This window comes from Vanellus vanellus (assembly GCF_965231255.1).
Source record: "Vanellus vanellus genome assembly, chromosome: 2".
Taxonomy (NCBI): domain Eukaryota; kingdom Metazoa; phylum Chordata; class Aves; order Charadriiformes; family Charadriidae; genus Vanellus; species Vanellus vanellus.
Window position 1 is genome coordinate 4,206,057 of NC_138906.1, and position 16,896 is coordinate 4,222,952.

The following is a 16,896-nucleotide window of genomic DNA, read 5'->3' on the forward strand; positions in this document are numbered from 1 at the left end:
AACTGCTGGAGAGGGTCCAGCAAAGGGCTACGGAGATGATGAGGGGATTGGAGCATCTTTCTTATGAGGAAAGGCTGAGGGACCTGGGGCTTTTTAGTCTGGAGAAGAGAAGGCTGAGAGGGGATCTTATCAATGCTTATAAACCCTTAAAGGGAGGGTGCCGGGGGGATGGGAACAGTCTTTTTTCAGTGGTGCCCAGTGATAGGACAAGAGGGAACGGGTACAAACTTGACCAGAGGAAGTTCCATCTAAACATGAGGAGGAACTTCTCTCCCATAAGGGTGGCAGAGCACTGGCACAGCTGCCCAGAGAGGTGGGGGAGTCTCCCACTCTGGAGCCATTCCAAACCTGCCTGGACATGTCCTGTGCCACTGCTGTAGGTGTCCCTGCTCTGGTGGGGGGTGGGACTGGGGGAACTCCAGAGGGCCCTTCCAACCTTCACCAGTCTGGGATTCTGTGATTCTGTAAAACAAAGAGCATGAGTGACCGGCCTAAGCTGACGTAAACTGTGTGTCTTCAGGGAGACCGCAGAGCGTTTCCTGGTCTGTGGTGGAAGGGGAAAGCTTCTGCTCTGCTCTGACCGCCGTTGGGCAGGATGGCTGAGTTACTAAAACTGCAGGGCTTTCCTTGGCCTTCCTTGGAGATAAAGGAAGGAAGAATTATAAAGGAAAGAGAATTGAGTCCATAGGCTTACCCAAAATCGAAAAAGTAAATCCTGACAATAGTCCAAGCAGTGATGAACAAGGAGGGGGCACCTGACAAGAGAAGAGATGGTGTTACTGTCAGAAATCATTATCAATGCTTTTAGGGCTGTTCTCCCCCCCTCTCCATCCCTCCTGAGTGACTGAGGTGGTGCCTGCCCTCAAGAGTGGCTGAATGCTTCACGTTTGCAATGCTCCCATGCCAAATGAGCAACATGTTGCTGAAATTTCTCTCCCACTGGCCATGCAACATGAGTGTCCTGTAACTGCTCCCTGGAAGATTTATCCTCCCGTTGCAATGCCTCCCAAAAAAACCTACTGATGGTGAAATGCAAGGAATAGGAATCGCTTTAGAGAACTACAGCGTGGACACCTCTCACTACAGGTCTCTATAGCATCAATGGGGAGAAATACGCACTTCTAACACACAGGTCGTCTGAGCTACTTTAGATGTTTGCTTTAGAACAAGAAATACGCCCTTGGACTGCCTTGACTGTATTGCCTGGATCTCCACCGACTATAAAGGGAGCCTGGAGCGACAAGTTCACATGTAGATGTCTGTAGCTGGCCAGATTAACCTGCTTCTGCTCCTTACTCCATGATCTTCTGCCTGATTAAGGTGGTCTTGTTCCACCCTTGCGTTGCCTCTTTTCTCTACGCCTCGTGTCTTTGATTAGATTTAGATTGGAAATACTCCAGGAAGGACATGTCACTTTGTTCTGGGTTAGTCACAGTATTGCGTATTGTTTACTACCAGCGATTTCCGTGTGCAGTGGGAATATAAACTGTCAGGACTGTAATGAGGGTGTCCAAATTATTAATTCCTGCATGATCCATTTCAGATCCACCACTGACGCTCTTGGAAATGATGGATGACTGTAAGGCCAAAAGATCCTTCAAGCACCTGTCATTTTCTTGAATTGCCCTTCCTCACCCAAGCAACCACAGAATACATTGCCAGTGCAAGGGATCTCCTTTGATTTAAAATAATTAGCCTCACACTTTTTTTTTCTTTAAACTCTCCCAGGTCTACAGTGCTGAAAGAAAGGGTATCTATGCACAAGGCAGGTTTAAAGAAGGTCTGACCTGATTAACTGCATCTGAAACAAGGCCTGCTAACATCAGCTCTTCTTATGCTTATAGCACGGAGAATCATCTCTCTTCCACAGTGTGAACCCAAGCGTAACTCCTGTCACTTTCGATGGAAGTTACTCTACAGCTAACTGGGCTAATCCGGAGCCCTGGCATACACCTGTACACGACACTAATTTATCTTTTCTTTTCTTTTCTTTTCTTTTCTTTTCTTTTCTTTTCTTTTCTTTTCTTTTCTTTTCTTTTCTTTTCTTTTCTTTTCTTTTCTTTTCTTTTCTTTTCTTTTCTTTTCTTTTCTTTTCTTTTCTTTTCTTTTCTTTTCTTTTCTTTTCTTTTCTTTTCTTTTCTTTTCTTTTTTCTTTTCTTTTCTAGATTCTTCCCCAGTCTAATAATTTATCAGTTGCATGGAGAGCATGCATAGAAAGCCATTTTGCTTACTTATACATAAATCTTCAGCTAAAAGACTTAAAGGGGAAAAGAGATCTCTGATCCCTCTTTGGAGAAAGAAGTGAAGTTGATGTGGTAGGATTGATTTGCGTAAGTTAGCAACTCAGATCTGAGTCGCTTTGTGAAGAGTTTAATTCTGTCTTTGTTGGCATTTTCTCACTAAATTTTACTTTATTTTATTTTATTTTATTTTATTTTATTTTATTTTATTTTATTTTATTTATGTGTTTGAGATTAGATTCATATTAAAGCTGGAGAAGCCGCAAATGCAGTAAGCAGAAGGTTATCAGTATTAGCACACAGGCAACGGGACCCAGGATAGCTAGCTGGCCTCAATTCAATAAGACAAGGACAGAGTGATGGACTGCAGTATCTGGTTCAGTCCAGGAGTCTTGCTTTGCTGGGATCCATCCTTACAATTTAAGGTCAATTCATGATGTCAACTTTGGGATCCCAATCAGGATCAAAGGACTAAATGACTACAAAGGTGATGAGGAGTTTCAGACCCACAGTCCTTGAAGACACTGAGGTGCTCAACTATCAATGAACCTTCCACAAGCTAAGTTCTTAAATACCTTTGAAGATTTTGGCTAATGCTGTTAAACTCCTTGATCTTGCTCCTGCTTGCAGTAACAATTCTTGGCAGCAAGGTTACATGTGTACTACATCTCTGCCCTGTCTGAGGCCTCAGGTTTGAGCATTAAATTGCTGTTAAAAATGCCTGCCAGGATCACCTCTTGGCATTCAGTTTTCAGAAGACGCGTACCCCAGCCAATCAGGATGTACCACCAAAAGTACTTCCTCTCTGAAAAGAAGGAGATGACCAACAAGGTGTGAAGATACAACCCTTCCACCAGGAGCCAGAAGAAGTTGGCCATGACACAGTACTGGAAGAAAACCATCATGGCTTTGCAGCCTACCTGGAAGAGAAGAAACGAACAGTGGTGAAGTGCAGCATGTTTCCATAACAAACACACTGAATTACCAGTCAACTCTGCTCTGTGTGCAACTTTGGGATTGCTTTTTGCAGCACCTGAAGCCCTTATGGAATGAGCTCCATGGTAAAAAGCCAAAAGCCCTACCAAGCTTGCTTCGGGTCAACAGTCTCAGGATGTGTTAACCCCTGCATGGAGTGCAGCCTGCATCCTTGAGCTCAGGTCTGGAGGCCATTTGGTTGTATGTGTGAGCCTGGAGACGTACTCAAGCTTGGAAAACCTGCTGGGCAGTGACAGGCTGATACGCTGGACCATGATCCCTACCAGCATGGTGCTGCTTTCTGTGGGTTCTGGACGTACGTCTGTGGGAAGTTGACTTAGTGGCAGAGAGGATGCCAGAAGGTCCTGCCCTGATGTGCAGTCACCAGCCTCTCTGCTCTGCCAGGGAGGGCTTGTGGGGCTGAGCTGTGAAGAAAACCATGCACTGGTTCAGAAGAACCCTCCAAAAAGACGATACTTTGACCTGAGACCAACTCAGTGCCTGGTTTATGGTGCAGCCCACAAACCCTTGGTTCAGCATGACCTAAGTAATCTGCACCAGAGAGTAAATGAGAATGTGTGGGAATTTCTTACGCTATTTTTGGCACTGATGTCAGTGTCTTGATGAACAACACCCTGAATGACTTGGGCATCATGGTCACGGAATCATGGAATCACGGAGTTTCAGAGTTGGAAGGGACCTCTAGAGATCATCTAGTCCAACTCCCCTGCTAAAGCAGGATTGCCCAGAGCACGTTACTCAGGACTGCATCCAGGCGGGTCTTGAAAATCTCCAGAGAAGGGGATCCCACCACCTCCCTGGGCAGCCTGTGCCAGTGCTCTGTCACCCTCACCGTAAAGAAGTGTTTCCGTGTATTTGAACGGAACTTGCTATGTTCTAACTTGTGCCCATTGCCCCTCGTCCTGTCGCTGGGAACCATTGAAAAGAGCCTGGCTCCACCCTCCTTCAACCCACCCTTTAGATACTTGTACGCCATAATAAGGTCTCCCCTCAGCCTTCTCTTCCTCCCCCATCATTCTTTAGTGGTGGTTTTGGTAGTGTTAAGTTAATGGTTGGACTTGATGATCTTAAAGTCCCCTTCCAACCTAGACGATTCTATGATTCTCAGTGGGGCTGCCTGATAGAATTACCCGGCTCCTTGGACCCAAAGAAATGAAGTCTCTAACTTGAACAGACTGACTCCTCGGGATAAAAAAAATAATTAAAAAAAAATATCTGTGTGAATTAGCCCGTGAAAGCAAAGTCCATTTCTAATCACGCCATGGCCTGGTAGATACACAAAAACTAAAGGGGTGTGAGACAGGGATTTGAAGAAAGCCAATTCTACAAATAATTATGAATACTCAGTTAAGAAAAGAAGGACTGGGGTACACATTTTTAAAATAAAGGGTAAGGAGGAGAAGTGGGGTAAACACTAATGAGCACGGACAGATTTGATTGCACTGGAAGGGGAGAGATTTGAAAAGGGAAGGAGGATTGCTTTTCTTCAGGAAATGAATAATTAAACAGAGCAACTTGCTGTGTGAAGATTTCACTGCAGCACAGGTAATGGGAACAGTCAACTTGCAAAAAGAAAAAAAAAAAAAAAAAAAAGGGAAATTTCTCTCTGAGACTCAGGGGCCAAGCCCACTGCAAACCACCTGAAGGGGGAAATCAGCTGCCCCAAGAAGTACATCGGCGCTGGCCATTGCCCCAGCACGGGAAGCAGCAGGTCCAGCCATCGCTTTACAGGAGATCATCGGCACCATCATTACACACACCCACGCTATCTGAGCATCCTTGAGATGCTGACTCAGCAATAGCCTCGTTGCCTTCAGTGAGTCTGCTTAGGTAATACCCTGCAATTATTGGGGCAAAGGCACGAGAATCTGGGTGCCAGCACTCTTTGGGCTGTCGCTCTTCTCTGGTGCTCTGCACGAGCAATATGTTGAATTTAGAGCAATAACTGATTTGCACCAGTGAGGAGCTCACACTTCCCCCCCTGCTCCCCTTTCCTGCTGAAAACAGTTGCTATGAAACACACTGGTTAAAAAGAGAAGTGTGGAAAGCGCTTTCTCGATGCCACATGCTTTGGAGAGGGACTTGTCCCCACTGATCGCTCAAAATTAATTCAACCCTCCCCTAGCACCTGCCAGGATGTCACACTGGGGACCCTCACGGGCTCCTGCTGATCAATTTCTATGCATGTCACCTCCCTCCTGTGAGGCAGATGGCATCGGCAGAGGCTTGCCGCAGGGTGGGGATGGGGGAAGGCGGAGGCAGAGCAGGCAGTTAACTCCCAGGGAGGGAAGGTGACACGGAGCTGAGCTGACAATGGCTGGGGATGCGGCACCCGCCTCCCGATGGCACCCCTATACTCTTTGTTTCTCCCTGCTGTTGTGTGCATATGGCTGTGCAACATCGACGCACCTCATTTCTGTTGCCCAAAGCCCGAGTGTGGGCTTGGCGCGTCCGCAGCCAGTGGGGATTTGCTGGTGTGAACGTACTCAGCCCTGTTGGGGCTACTGAATTCTTCTAGGTTTCACTCTATCAGTATTTGGCCCTAATTCAGCAGCTCACAGGTGAGATACGAGGTTTAAGAGAGCATCTCGACCACATGCTTCTCAAGCATGGATTAGCTTTGGGCATGGAACGTCGGGGAATCCTTTCTGGATGGCTGCATTGAAGCTGTGGCAGAGGCATGAGGCTGGAGCACATCACAAGGAACTGCAATATTTTCATAGAAACATAAAATCATAGAATGGTTTAGGTTGGAAAGGACCTTGAAGATCATCGAGTTCCAACCCCCCTGCCATGGGCAGGGACACCTCCCACCAGACCAGGTTGCCCAAGGCCACGTCCAGCCTGGCCTTGAACACCTCCAGGGATGGGGCCTCAACAACCTCTCTGGGCAACCTGTTTCAGTGCCTTACCACCCTCAGAGTGAAAAGCTTCTTCCTAATGTTTAATCTGAACCTGCCCTCTTCCAGTTTAAAGCCATTCCCCCTCCTCCTATCACTACATGCCCCAGTAAAAAGTCCTTCCCCAGCTCTCCTGTAGGCCCCCTTTAGGTACTGGAAGGCCACAATAAGATCTCCCTGGAGCCTTCTCTTCTCCAGGCTGAACAGCCCCAACTCTTTCAGCCTCTCCTCATAGGAGAGGTGCTCCAGCCCTCGGATCATCCTCGTGGCTCTCCTCTGGACATGTTCGAGCAGGTCCATGTCCTTCTTATGTTGGGGACTCCAGAGCTGGATGCAGTACTCCAGGTAGGGTCTCATGAGAGTGGAGTAGAGGGACAGAATCACCTCCTTTGACCTGCTGGCCACACTTCTGATGTAGCCCAGGATACGGTTGGCTTTCTGAAGGCTTTATAGCACCAGGGAAGGCTGCTCACAAAAACTGAGCCTGATTTCTGCCTCATGGAGAGTATTGGGCAGGGATCCCCAGCCTGAATTTGCAGAGTGACTGCTGTCACAGAGAAGAAGCTGTGCTGAGCTCTGGCAGCAGAAGCACCAGGTCTGGGTCCATCACCCTTTCTCCCAGTAGCGGCAACTATTGCTTTTGTGGTAGTCTCTGGCCCCACCTCCTTCCCTAGCATGGTGGTGGCTTGTTATGGCCCTGAGGTGGGTCACGCACATGGGCAGTGGCTGGTTTTTGGCAACTTCTCTGAGGGATCTGTAGCAGATCGATTCTTTGCTCCATGCTGAGGAATATTAGGTTATTTGAGCAGTTGCTACCACCGCAGGCATTTTTTTGGTTTACCTGGAGAAAAGATATTTTTATGCATCGTTTTGAGCACACGGCAATAACGCATTGCAGCCAGGGATCCCCTGTGACACAGGGATGTCCCGCACTGGAACAGATTTGGATCCACTGTCCTGTCTTACAAATTCAATCATGGTATTTTCTCATTGCCTGGGCTTCTTGCTACTATTGCCCAAGCTGGGTAAGTTGAAACCAGACCAGATATTTCTGAGACAAGTGCAGTTTCACTGTTGACTGCAGTGTTGTTCCATTGACAGACATTCTTTGACAGCCAACTCAGTGACATGTTTGGAAAACAACCCTTCCTGGCTTTTGGGAGATCTTATTACATGCAGCACGTGGTAATGGGTCTCTACCTTTCTGATCGATTGGATTCAGCCTCAGAATGGCTGTAATAATGCTAGGAAACAAAATCCACATTTATATAAGTTGCTTTACCCTTTGGATGACAGACACTAAGCAGAGATGAGTTATTGCGTCTCACAGAAGACTTTTTTTCATAAAGAGCAGACCTCATGATGCGTCAGTGTTGAAAGACTAATACAGGCTATGTTTAGAAAAGACATTTTCAGCAGGAAAAGCGGCATTACAGCACTGCTTTTTTCTATTCTCTCCCTTTCCAGTCTCTCATTTCCAACACCCTATTTCCCTGTCTTTCTTCAGGGATCTTGCCCTGCTCGTGTTCACACGAGATGTTGCAATGAGATGGTCTTCCTTGGCTTTGGGGATGGCACAGCTACCCAAGCGGCTCCTCTCTGCTTCCCCTTTTGGGACTGCATTAGACATGGGTCCCTTGCTTTTCCCATGAAGGTCCCCTCCCTTTCCACACGCGCTGATGGCGACTAACCGCTGAGATGCATTCTGCCTCCAGCCAGTGAGGGATGGAAACCTATTTGACCCAAACAAAGGCTTTTGTGCTTCTCCTTAACTTTTTCATAGTCAATAAGAAAATTTAATCTTGATTATTGTAGAAGTTTACTTGAGGATGAGATGAGGCATGACTTAGACCTACTGTATGGGCCAACCCTCCCTTGCCTCAGTGTGCCCAACCATCTCTGCTGTAAGCAACCACATTTATGACTGTTTAATCTGAAAAGAAGACACTAAAAAGAATCAACTGCTTAAAAGTAGACCACTAGTGTCATTTTAGACACTGTCAGGTATTGTGTTGTGCTTCCAGATGTTGCTCCAGAAGGATGGGGATTTCCTGTGCAGACCATTTGGGATACTCGCAGGCATTTTAAGGTGTATGAGATGCCCATGGTCAGATGCCAGAAGTATGCCCTTTATGGAGAATCCTTGCTGAGCTAGCAAGACATGCAAAAAAATGTACATACTGCACTGTACTAATGTCCTGAAAGGCTGGTTTCCTCAAATGTAGACAAATATTTGAAATATTTTCTATTATTTTGTACTTTAGATGGATATTCACACCTGTATGAAGTGGATGCAAAATACTGTCTTGCTGCTTATGGAGCATTTAGCATTCCCTGGATATAGGTGTGAATACCTACCTTCTGGATGGGAACCAGGACTACGGCTCTCAAAGAAATGACTTCATTTCAAAATGAGGGGCCTTTATTGCCCTCTGAGACAGAGCTGCCCTGAGCATACATCTATTTATTGCCTAACAAGGCAAAACAGAAGGCAGAAGATACCACATTTGCTTTGAAAGAGAAGGGGACTTCTTGCAGCCATTTTAGGGCAAATATTTAATGAGCCATTGATACTTAGGAATGTATGCTGTCCTTTCAAATCAGGGCAACGAAGCTGGTGAAGGGTCTTGAGAATAAGTCTTATGAGGAGTGGCTGAGGGACTTGGGGTTGTTTAGTCTGAAGAAAAGGAGGCTGAGGGGAGACCTCATCGCTCTCTACAACTACCTGAAAGGAGGGTGTAGAGAGGTGGGCATTGGTCTCTTCTCACAAGTTATGACCAATAGGACAAGAGGAAGTGGCCTCAAGCTGCACCAGGGGAGGTTTAGGTTAGATATTAGGAAAAACTTCTACACTAAAAGGGCTATCACATACCAGAACAAGCTGCCCAGGGAAGTGGTTGAATTGCCATCCTTGGATGTATTTAAAAGCCATCTAGATATGGTGCTCAGGGACATGGTTTAGAAGTGGGCCTCTCTCTTTGAAGAGGGATAGAGGGGAGCATCTGTCAGTCCTGTCTGGGGTCCCTCAGGTCCCCAGTAGTGGATTTTGGCCTAAACCACAACATAGAGTTAGACAACGGTTGGACTTGATGATCCTAAAGGTCTTTTCCAGCCATAAAGATTCTATGATTCTATGATTCCATGAAAAAAGGAGATGAGTGAGTAGGGATGAAGCACATAGCTCGTTAGAAAGCTGGTGTGATGTTGAAAAGTGCTTAGTTGAGAAGCTGGGCAAAAATTTTAGGGTATCAATAGTGGGTCAAGAGCTTTATGGAATGGTGGGAAAAGCAACAGAGCTACTCACAGCACAGCATACATGTGCAACAGCTGCTGTGAAAAGCACAGGGCACTTTGGCAGATCATAGGAATAATGCGCTCAAGATGCGGCCAGACTTTCTGAGAAAGAGCCAAAGAGAAGGGACATACAGCTGGGAAAAACAAGACTGAGCAATGACCCTACCAGGCGTCTGCCCTGTGCCTAGTACCACTTTATACTTTCAAATAACATTAGTCCTGACAAAAACATCTTTCTCATAACACTGATGCAGTGACCAGCTGACCCATCTAGAAAAATGCAGTTCACATGCTGGAGGCAGTAATTAACTCAGAGCTGAATCTGTCATTGCGTTAAATACACATATGTCATACTCCTCAGTGATAATAACTCTGCTCGAGCTATCCCTGCTCATTAATAATTGCTAAGGATTGTCAGTCTTGACCGGCTGCTGAATTTCTCTTGCTCAATATAAGCAGCTTAGTTGGACAGGAGTTGGTCTGAGGTTTTGAGGGGGGTACACACACAATCAACACGTGTGCGTGCAGCAGCCCCCTGTGCATGCAACAAAACTCTACAAAAAAAGGTCAATCAACTCCACAGAAATGCTGCGGTGCCTCACAGAGCATCACTGCACCAACACAAGTCTCCCTTGTCTTCTTTACTGGGGATATGGTGTGTTAACAGCTTTAGGACTTGGGTCAAAGAAGGATTTAGATCAAAGAAGTATGAAAGGGCACTCGAGCGATTGATCATACTCCCTCCCAACCCACCACAGCTGGCCTGGGAATACATTGTGATGCAAACAGTCTGCTCGAGTCTCACCACCCCAATCATGGGAATCCCTATCAGGAGACCTGACCTGTCCCTCCCTGTGTAAGACCTCTCCTGTACATGGATGCAACCCCTGTACAGACCCCATGTTCCCCCCTCATACCCTTAAATCTGTGGATTCCTGCGGCATAGAAGACATATTTAAGTCATCTTAAAGATATATTTCAGACACCATATGTAACCCTGGGCACTGCTGCAGCTCCTGGCATTATTTATGAAATTGGGACAGCACCTTCAGCCCAGTCTCCGCTGCCTTAGGCGAAAGAGTGGGCTCAGATTCACTTCAATCAATCATCAAACCTGGAGGCCTCAAAATCCCCTTTAAGGCACTTTTTACCTGGGCTACCGCTACTGATGCAGGAGGAAGAGATTTAGACAGAGATTTCTGAAGGCCTCTTCATCAGAAGACAGATGAAAACTCATTTTCTCAGTGACAGATTTATCCAGCACTTTTCTTTTATGTTGCCCAGAAGACATGACCTATCTGAAGGGCTAGTTGCTGAGTGACTCATGCTGAATTTGCCCATAGCAACAGCTGCTCTTCTCCCCAGCCCGGTCAGTGAGGCTTCCTCGATCATATTTAAAAGCTTTTTATAGATCCCACTCATGATTCTGTTGCTGGGGCACACCTGGAGGACGGGGCATCATCGAGCAAGTACCGCCTGCCTTGGAGATGCTGAAGTTAGGGTCTTCAGGCACAGGGACTGGCCTAACCCTACTTATACATAACTACAGTGTCATTTTAGACACTCACTTCATAATCATAACTAAATTCAGAAGTCTCAATCTTGAGCTGATTCCCACCCCGCAGGCCTAAATCAGATTGAATCCCATCTCAGCCTTTCTTCTGTTGAGATGTCCACCTCAGCCAAGGTATGATGTAATCTGTAATGAGAATGCAATAACGAAATAATTGCTCTGCTTGCAAGAGTAGATGGTGTGATTAATTCCCTATCTCACTATATTGGCACCGGAATTCATCCAACTGACAAATTCCGGATCATTTTATAATATAAATATTCGATAGCACTGTTCATAGCTCTGCATTGTCCATTAACTTCTGTGCATGTTGCACGGAAATGTCAGGGTAGACTTAGTTTCCAAATATATTTTTGTTTTTCATGGGGTACTTCTTTCTGCTTCTAGCTTTACTTTTATGTTATAAGGTTGGTTACTGTCTGAGAGAAAAATAATTTGATGAGTGGAGTGGATATACTCTATTAGCTTAGATATTACAGCCTCTGTAAAGAAAGGAAGGGTGAGGATGTTCAATGGGCTTTGCCTAAGATGATGTTGCTCAAGCCAGTATTGTTTACTGGAAACAAAAAGAAAATTCCTCTTGCCCAATCAAGTGGGGATTTTTGTTCCTGCTCGAGTGTAGAGCAACCCTGTTTCACAAGTCCCCTTCACAGATAGATCAGAGGTGGCTTTTCAGTAGCAACTGTCGATCCTGGCTTGGACCTTTCCTGAGGAGGTGGCTAAGATAAAATATTGTATCTTTATAGCTCCAGGCTATTTCTTGTCTCATTCCTGAGCTCAAGGCTATCGGCTTTTATATATTATCCTTTCACTACTTAGTTGGCTTTGACAGAAGAGTGGAAAAGCGTGCCACGCTCCTGCAAGAGAAACTGCAGTAGAGAAGACATTTCCAGAAGTGGACTCGGCAGACTGAAGATGTGAATATCAATTTGTTATCTCAGCCTTCTGCTACTATGTCTAGCCTTCTGCAGAGACAATATGGCTACACAGGGTAACGCTTTGACCCTACAGAGGCCAATGGCAAAGCCCCTGATGACTTCAACAGGGCTTCATTCTGGAGGCTTAATTTGCAGAAATTCGGCATGATGTCAATGGAAATTGTTGACAGAAATAAAACAGCTTCTTACTGGGCGATTCTTTTCCTCCAAAAATGAGCCCTCAGGTCAAACCAATTTGCTGAGCCACAAAAAAAAAACAAAAAAAAAAAAAAAAAAGAAAAGGAAAAGAAAAGAAAAGAGAGAGAAAGTGTTAACTTGCCCTTAGCACACTCAACCTTTTGTGTAACAACATAAAAAACAAATTAAAAACAAACAAGATTGACTGGCAAAAAGCCATCACTTTTATTTCTTCCCTCATTTTAATTGCAGTAATAGTCTAGATTCAAACAGGTTAGCAATAAAAAAGACCCACAAGGTTCTACTGTGAAAGGGAATCAAGGTCTATTCAAACAAGAAATCCCTTCCTAAATCAGTTGGGCGCCTTTGACTCCTTCCTTCCTTCCCTATCGTGGAGTCTGACAAGCAAGTAATTTTAAATGATAAATTGCTACATTGGTGCATAGCTCTTCTATGATTCTTCAAATTTTCCTGGGAGATGCCTGGAAACTTTGGGTGTTGAGGATTTAACACTATCTACGCATAAAGAAATTTGACTAAGGAAGTTCTTAAAATGCCATCTTGATAGAAACAAAGTGGCTTCTGATGGAGGCACGTAGCCTTCACTTTGTGAGGGCCTAAGATGTCAAGTTCAAAGCCTTGGTTAAAGCAATTTCTCATCTATCAGGAAATATAAGAAAGAAAAAAAAAACATCTTTGAAGACCTTCATGGGAATAATAATTTTATGTTTTGATGATGGACCCTTCAGCTCCTGCTGCCCTTAGTGGCTTCAACTGTAAGTCAGTTCTGGCAGATGGATCAACGTAACTGAATTCAGAGTCACCATCTATCTCAGGCAGAGGGATAAGAGGCCTCAAACACACATTTTCCCTGTTAACATGCTGCTCTGCATCAATGGTGCCCCAGAAACATTATGCAAGAGTGCTCTTAAGCCTTGGCAATGGCAAATTAATTCAATTTATCTTAACCCGCTTTCCTCTAGGTCACAATGCATTACATTTTCATGCGCCCATCATTGCCTAAGAGCACACACTGGAATACTTACTCCATGTCAGCCGTCACTGGGCAATTTATTAAGCCATTATAACCTGGATTTGTGTCTGAGCTTGTTGATTTGTTACCACTTTCATAAAGCAGAAATGCTATTTCTAGCCCGATGAGCTGTGCTGTACAGTCATACATATGTGCGTGCACACACACACACACTACTTCTGCAAGCTAAGTCTGGCCTGCTAAGTCAAGACTGTGGAAGGATGGAGACATTGGGAAGAACATACTGGGCTCAATCTCCATGACCACATCTCCTGTGCCACCACTTCCACATGCATCAAGGCTGGACCACTACCGAACCAGGACAGAATCATAGAATTGTTTTGGTTGGAAGAGACCTTTAAGATCATGAAGTCCAATCACTAACCTAGCACTGCCAAGATACCACTAAACCATGTCCCTCAGCACCACGTCTACCCGTCTTTTAAATACCCCCAGGGATGGCGACTCCATCACTTCCCTGGGCAGCCTGTTCCAATGCTTGACAACCCTTTCAGTGAAGAAATTTTTCCTACTATCCAATCTAAACCTCCCCTGGCATAACTTGAGGCCATTTCCTCTTGTTCTATCGCCTGTTACTTGGGAGAAGAGATTGATCCCCCCCTTGCTACAACCTCCTTTCAGGTAGTTGTAGAGAGTGATAAGGTCTCCCCTCAGCCCCCTTTTCTTAGATAGAGAAAAGAGTGTTAATAAGAGTAATTAAGAGTATCAATAATAGACTATTATTTCTCTGGCTAGAGTATCATTTCTCTAGCAATAGCTCAACCCATATGGACCTCAAAGTCCCATGAGATACCCTTGGCCTTTCTTTGTGCTCTCACCTCTTTAATGCCAGCTGAAAGCCAGTTGAAAATGGCAAGGCATTTAAAAGTCTCTCTCCGCTAATATGGAAGTTACATAAGACCTCTATTTTATTTGCTTGCAACACAGCAAAGCATGGCAGGGTCAGATCCTGATCCTGCACTTGCCGAAACCTTGTGAGCTCTAGTAAAATAAATGGAGCTGTACCAGTTTACGTCAACAAAAAATGTGGTCCACATGACTGCACTTTATGCCTTGCCCACTTCCCACGCAGGCTTCCTCAAATACAACACTGTTGAGTTCAGTAGGAAGCTCTAATGTCTGCTTTTCCTCACATAAGAAGCAAGTTTAAGCCCCGTGACTGTGATCCTCAAGGCGATTTAAGCATTTTGCTTCTGCTGATTTTAACAAGAGTTACGTAACTGTCAGTCTTTGAGGGACTCGGCCGTTCTATTTTGTCTCTTTGAAATACTTGTTTGATTTTTGGGGGCAGTCTTGTGAGTATTTCTAAGACAGTGATTAGCTGTAGCTGGCCTAGTCTCTGCGTCAGATGACTCAGAGTAGAGTTTAGACGTAAAAATAGAATTATCTCGGTAAATGGGGTAACTGTCCCTATTTCGTGCTCATCAGTCGCAAAGTAATGGCACTTCTGAACCTCAGTAATAAGGCAAGTCAGCAACTAATGGAAGAAGGTGATCAGAGTTTTAATAATGCCCTTCTCTGCACATGTCACATTTTCTCTCGTTATTTGCAATCCTGCACTGCTTTTAGGTGCCAGCCCATGGCTAAGGCATGGCTGTGTTGCAACAACTTATGCAACAAAAGTTCCCGCTCCAGAGCTCTTCCACAGTCTAACTTTCTGATTTCACTCCTGGGTTATCTCCAGCAGCAGAGGAGAAGGCAAGGGGATAACTCATCCAAGCAAAACTGTGTCAAAGCATGTTAGAGCTTGGTCTCCATGGTGCAGACCCTCTCAAAGGCTGCCTGATATGAACAGTCCAATGAGCACAAAGGGCATAACCCAGAATCTGGTACTTTCTCCTTGGAGGCAGGGATCAGAGACTAGACTCTGCCTGGATCACTTTATCCATCCTATGTGGGCCTGGCCTGGAGGGAGCCCAGAAAGAGGTCCCATCAAGCTCTCCCTCTGTCACTTCCCGTCGATCTGTTGTGGGACTAGTTGGTGAATACACTGTTTCTCTTCTGTGTAGGGATGCCCATGTTGGCCAACTTATAGCTGAAATCCAGCCTCTTCCCACTGCTCCTCCCACCTTCTACTGCAAACCCCATCTCTCTAAAGCAGAATCCCAATCCTGTGGCACGTGCCTTCCTCACTTGCTAGCCTGGCATGCCTCCAGCACCACACATCAAGCCCCGAGTTTCATCCTCCACTGCCGTTCATTGCCTCCCTGTCTCAAAATGAAGATGTTTCACCTTTAGTTTCTCTGACACTCAAGGTTCCCTTCACTCTCCGTCACTGCACGTTCCTTTCTTCCCAAACAGAGCTGAAGCCCATGTTTCCTTCTTCTGCCACATCCTTTTAGCAGAGCTTCAGCTCCCAACACCACAACTTTTCTTCCTGATCTCTTTTATTCTTTACTCGCTACTGCCAGCCCTGTGGTTGAGTCCCTGTGAAGGGTATGGTGCAGCAACCAAGGCTTCAAGTGTGGCAGCCATAAATTGCTGTCTCACCGATACAGAAGGAAGTTACCGTTTGCCATCTGCTCCACAGCAACTACCTGTGTTCAGGCCCTCTCCCTATGACACGTGCGAGATGACTTAGTAGCCTACTTCTTAAATGTCAGTGAGGGCTTAGGTAGGCAGAGACCTCTTCTGTTCTAGAAGAGATGATGAGATAACATGTTCCTGGGTTGGATATCTCTGGACAATTTCAAAATCCGAACAAGAACATCAAAACAGTCTAGGTGGACGGTCAGTCCATCTCACATGTTCATGGCTGCTAGTGGCCACAGGCAGCTAACATCCCAAACCTCTTATTTATAGCTTCTCATTTCTTCACACAGCCTTCATTCACTGAGCTTGTTGCTGCACCCTTAATTTAGCTCCGGCACTGATTTTTGAAAGCACATTGGAGGCTTTTTTTATTTTTACTTTTTGGTAATATTTTCACCATTAGGGCCTCTGCTAATTAAGGAACGTAGCTGTAGTCTCTTTGTCTCTTCTCTCCCACCTCATCTCCGTTTTGTGGTCCTTTCTAGAAGTGTCTTAATACCTTTGGAGAAGAGAAATTTAAAGTGCTGGTGTGAGACTTGAAAGAGAATTAACATACAATGCCTCCATTCCTTCTCCCTGCTTTCTTTCTGATGCTTTTTCTTTGTATCATTTACAGGAGCTTTCTCTAAGGTGTCTGTATTTTTTTGTTCTGTTTTTATTTTTTTTTCCCCTTCCACTCTGTCATTTGTTTTGCTGTAAAACTTAAGATTGTAGCAGTGATCAGCAGATATGGAGGTATAAGCAGATATCATCAGACTCAACTCCTTGACTTAAAGTCAAGGGAAATATTAACATTTTCTTCAGACAGAGTTCTGCCAGGCTCTTCCCCCAGCCACAGTTCAGACGTCCGTCTGTGATGCTAAAAAAGAGTTCACCCTCCTCTGTGTAGGCGGGAATAGATGTCTCTCCCAGAGGATGTAGCACAACAAAAGGGCTGAGGGTCTCATATTTGTTTCATTTTCACACAAGTGCCTAAAAAGCCTTATACTCTTCCATCTCTCCACCAGCCGGCATACCGGGGCACCCTCACGTGAGGCAGAGAATAGGGATCTGAGTAGCCTCAGATGGTGGTGTGCTGGAGAAGAAAATGTGTCTGTCTTCAACTTCTACATTTAAAGTCCATGTAGGGGCCTGCAGCTGTTATCAATTTGGGCCTCAGCAAGCTCATGTGAAACCCCCAGTTTTTCACACT

The 16,896-nt window shown here is 45.3% G+C and overlaps 1 protein-coding gene across 1 annotated transcript in view; it reads right to left on the reverse strand.

The window, feature by feature from the left end:
- The window catches only part of VIPR1 (vasoactive intestinal peptide receptor 1), a gene marked incomplete at both ends in the record, with an annotated part of 118,897 nt that overhangs the window by 13,647 nt on the left and 88,354 nt on the right, over positions 1 to 16,896 (reverse strand). Inside the window, 2 exons of the mRNA XM_082479925.1 lie at positions 695 to 755; positions 3,007 to 3,160. Coding sequence (XP_082336051.1) covers positions 695 to 755; positions 3,007 to 3,160 — 215 coding nt within the window. The remainder of the gene's footprint in view (positions 1 to 694; positions 756 to 3,006; positions 3,161 to 16,896) is intronic.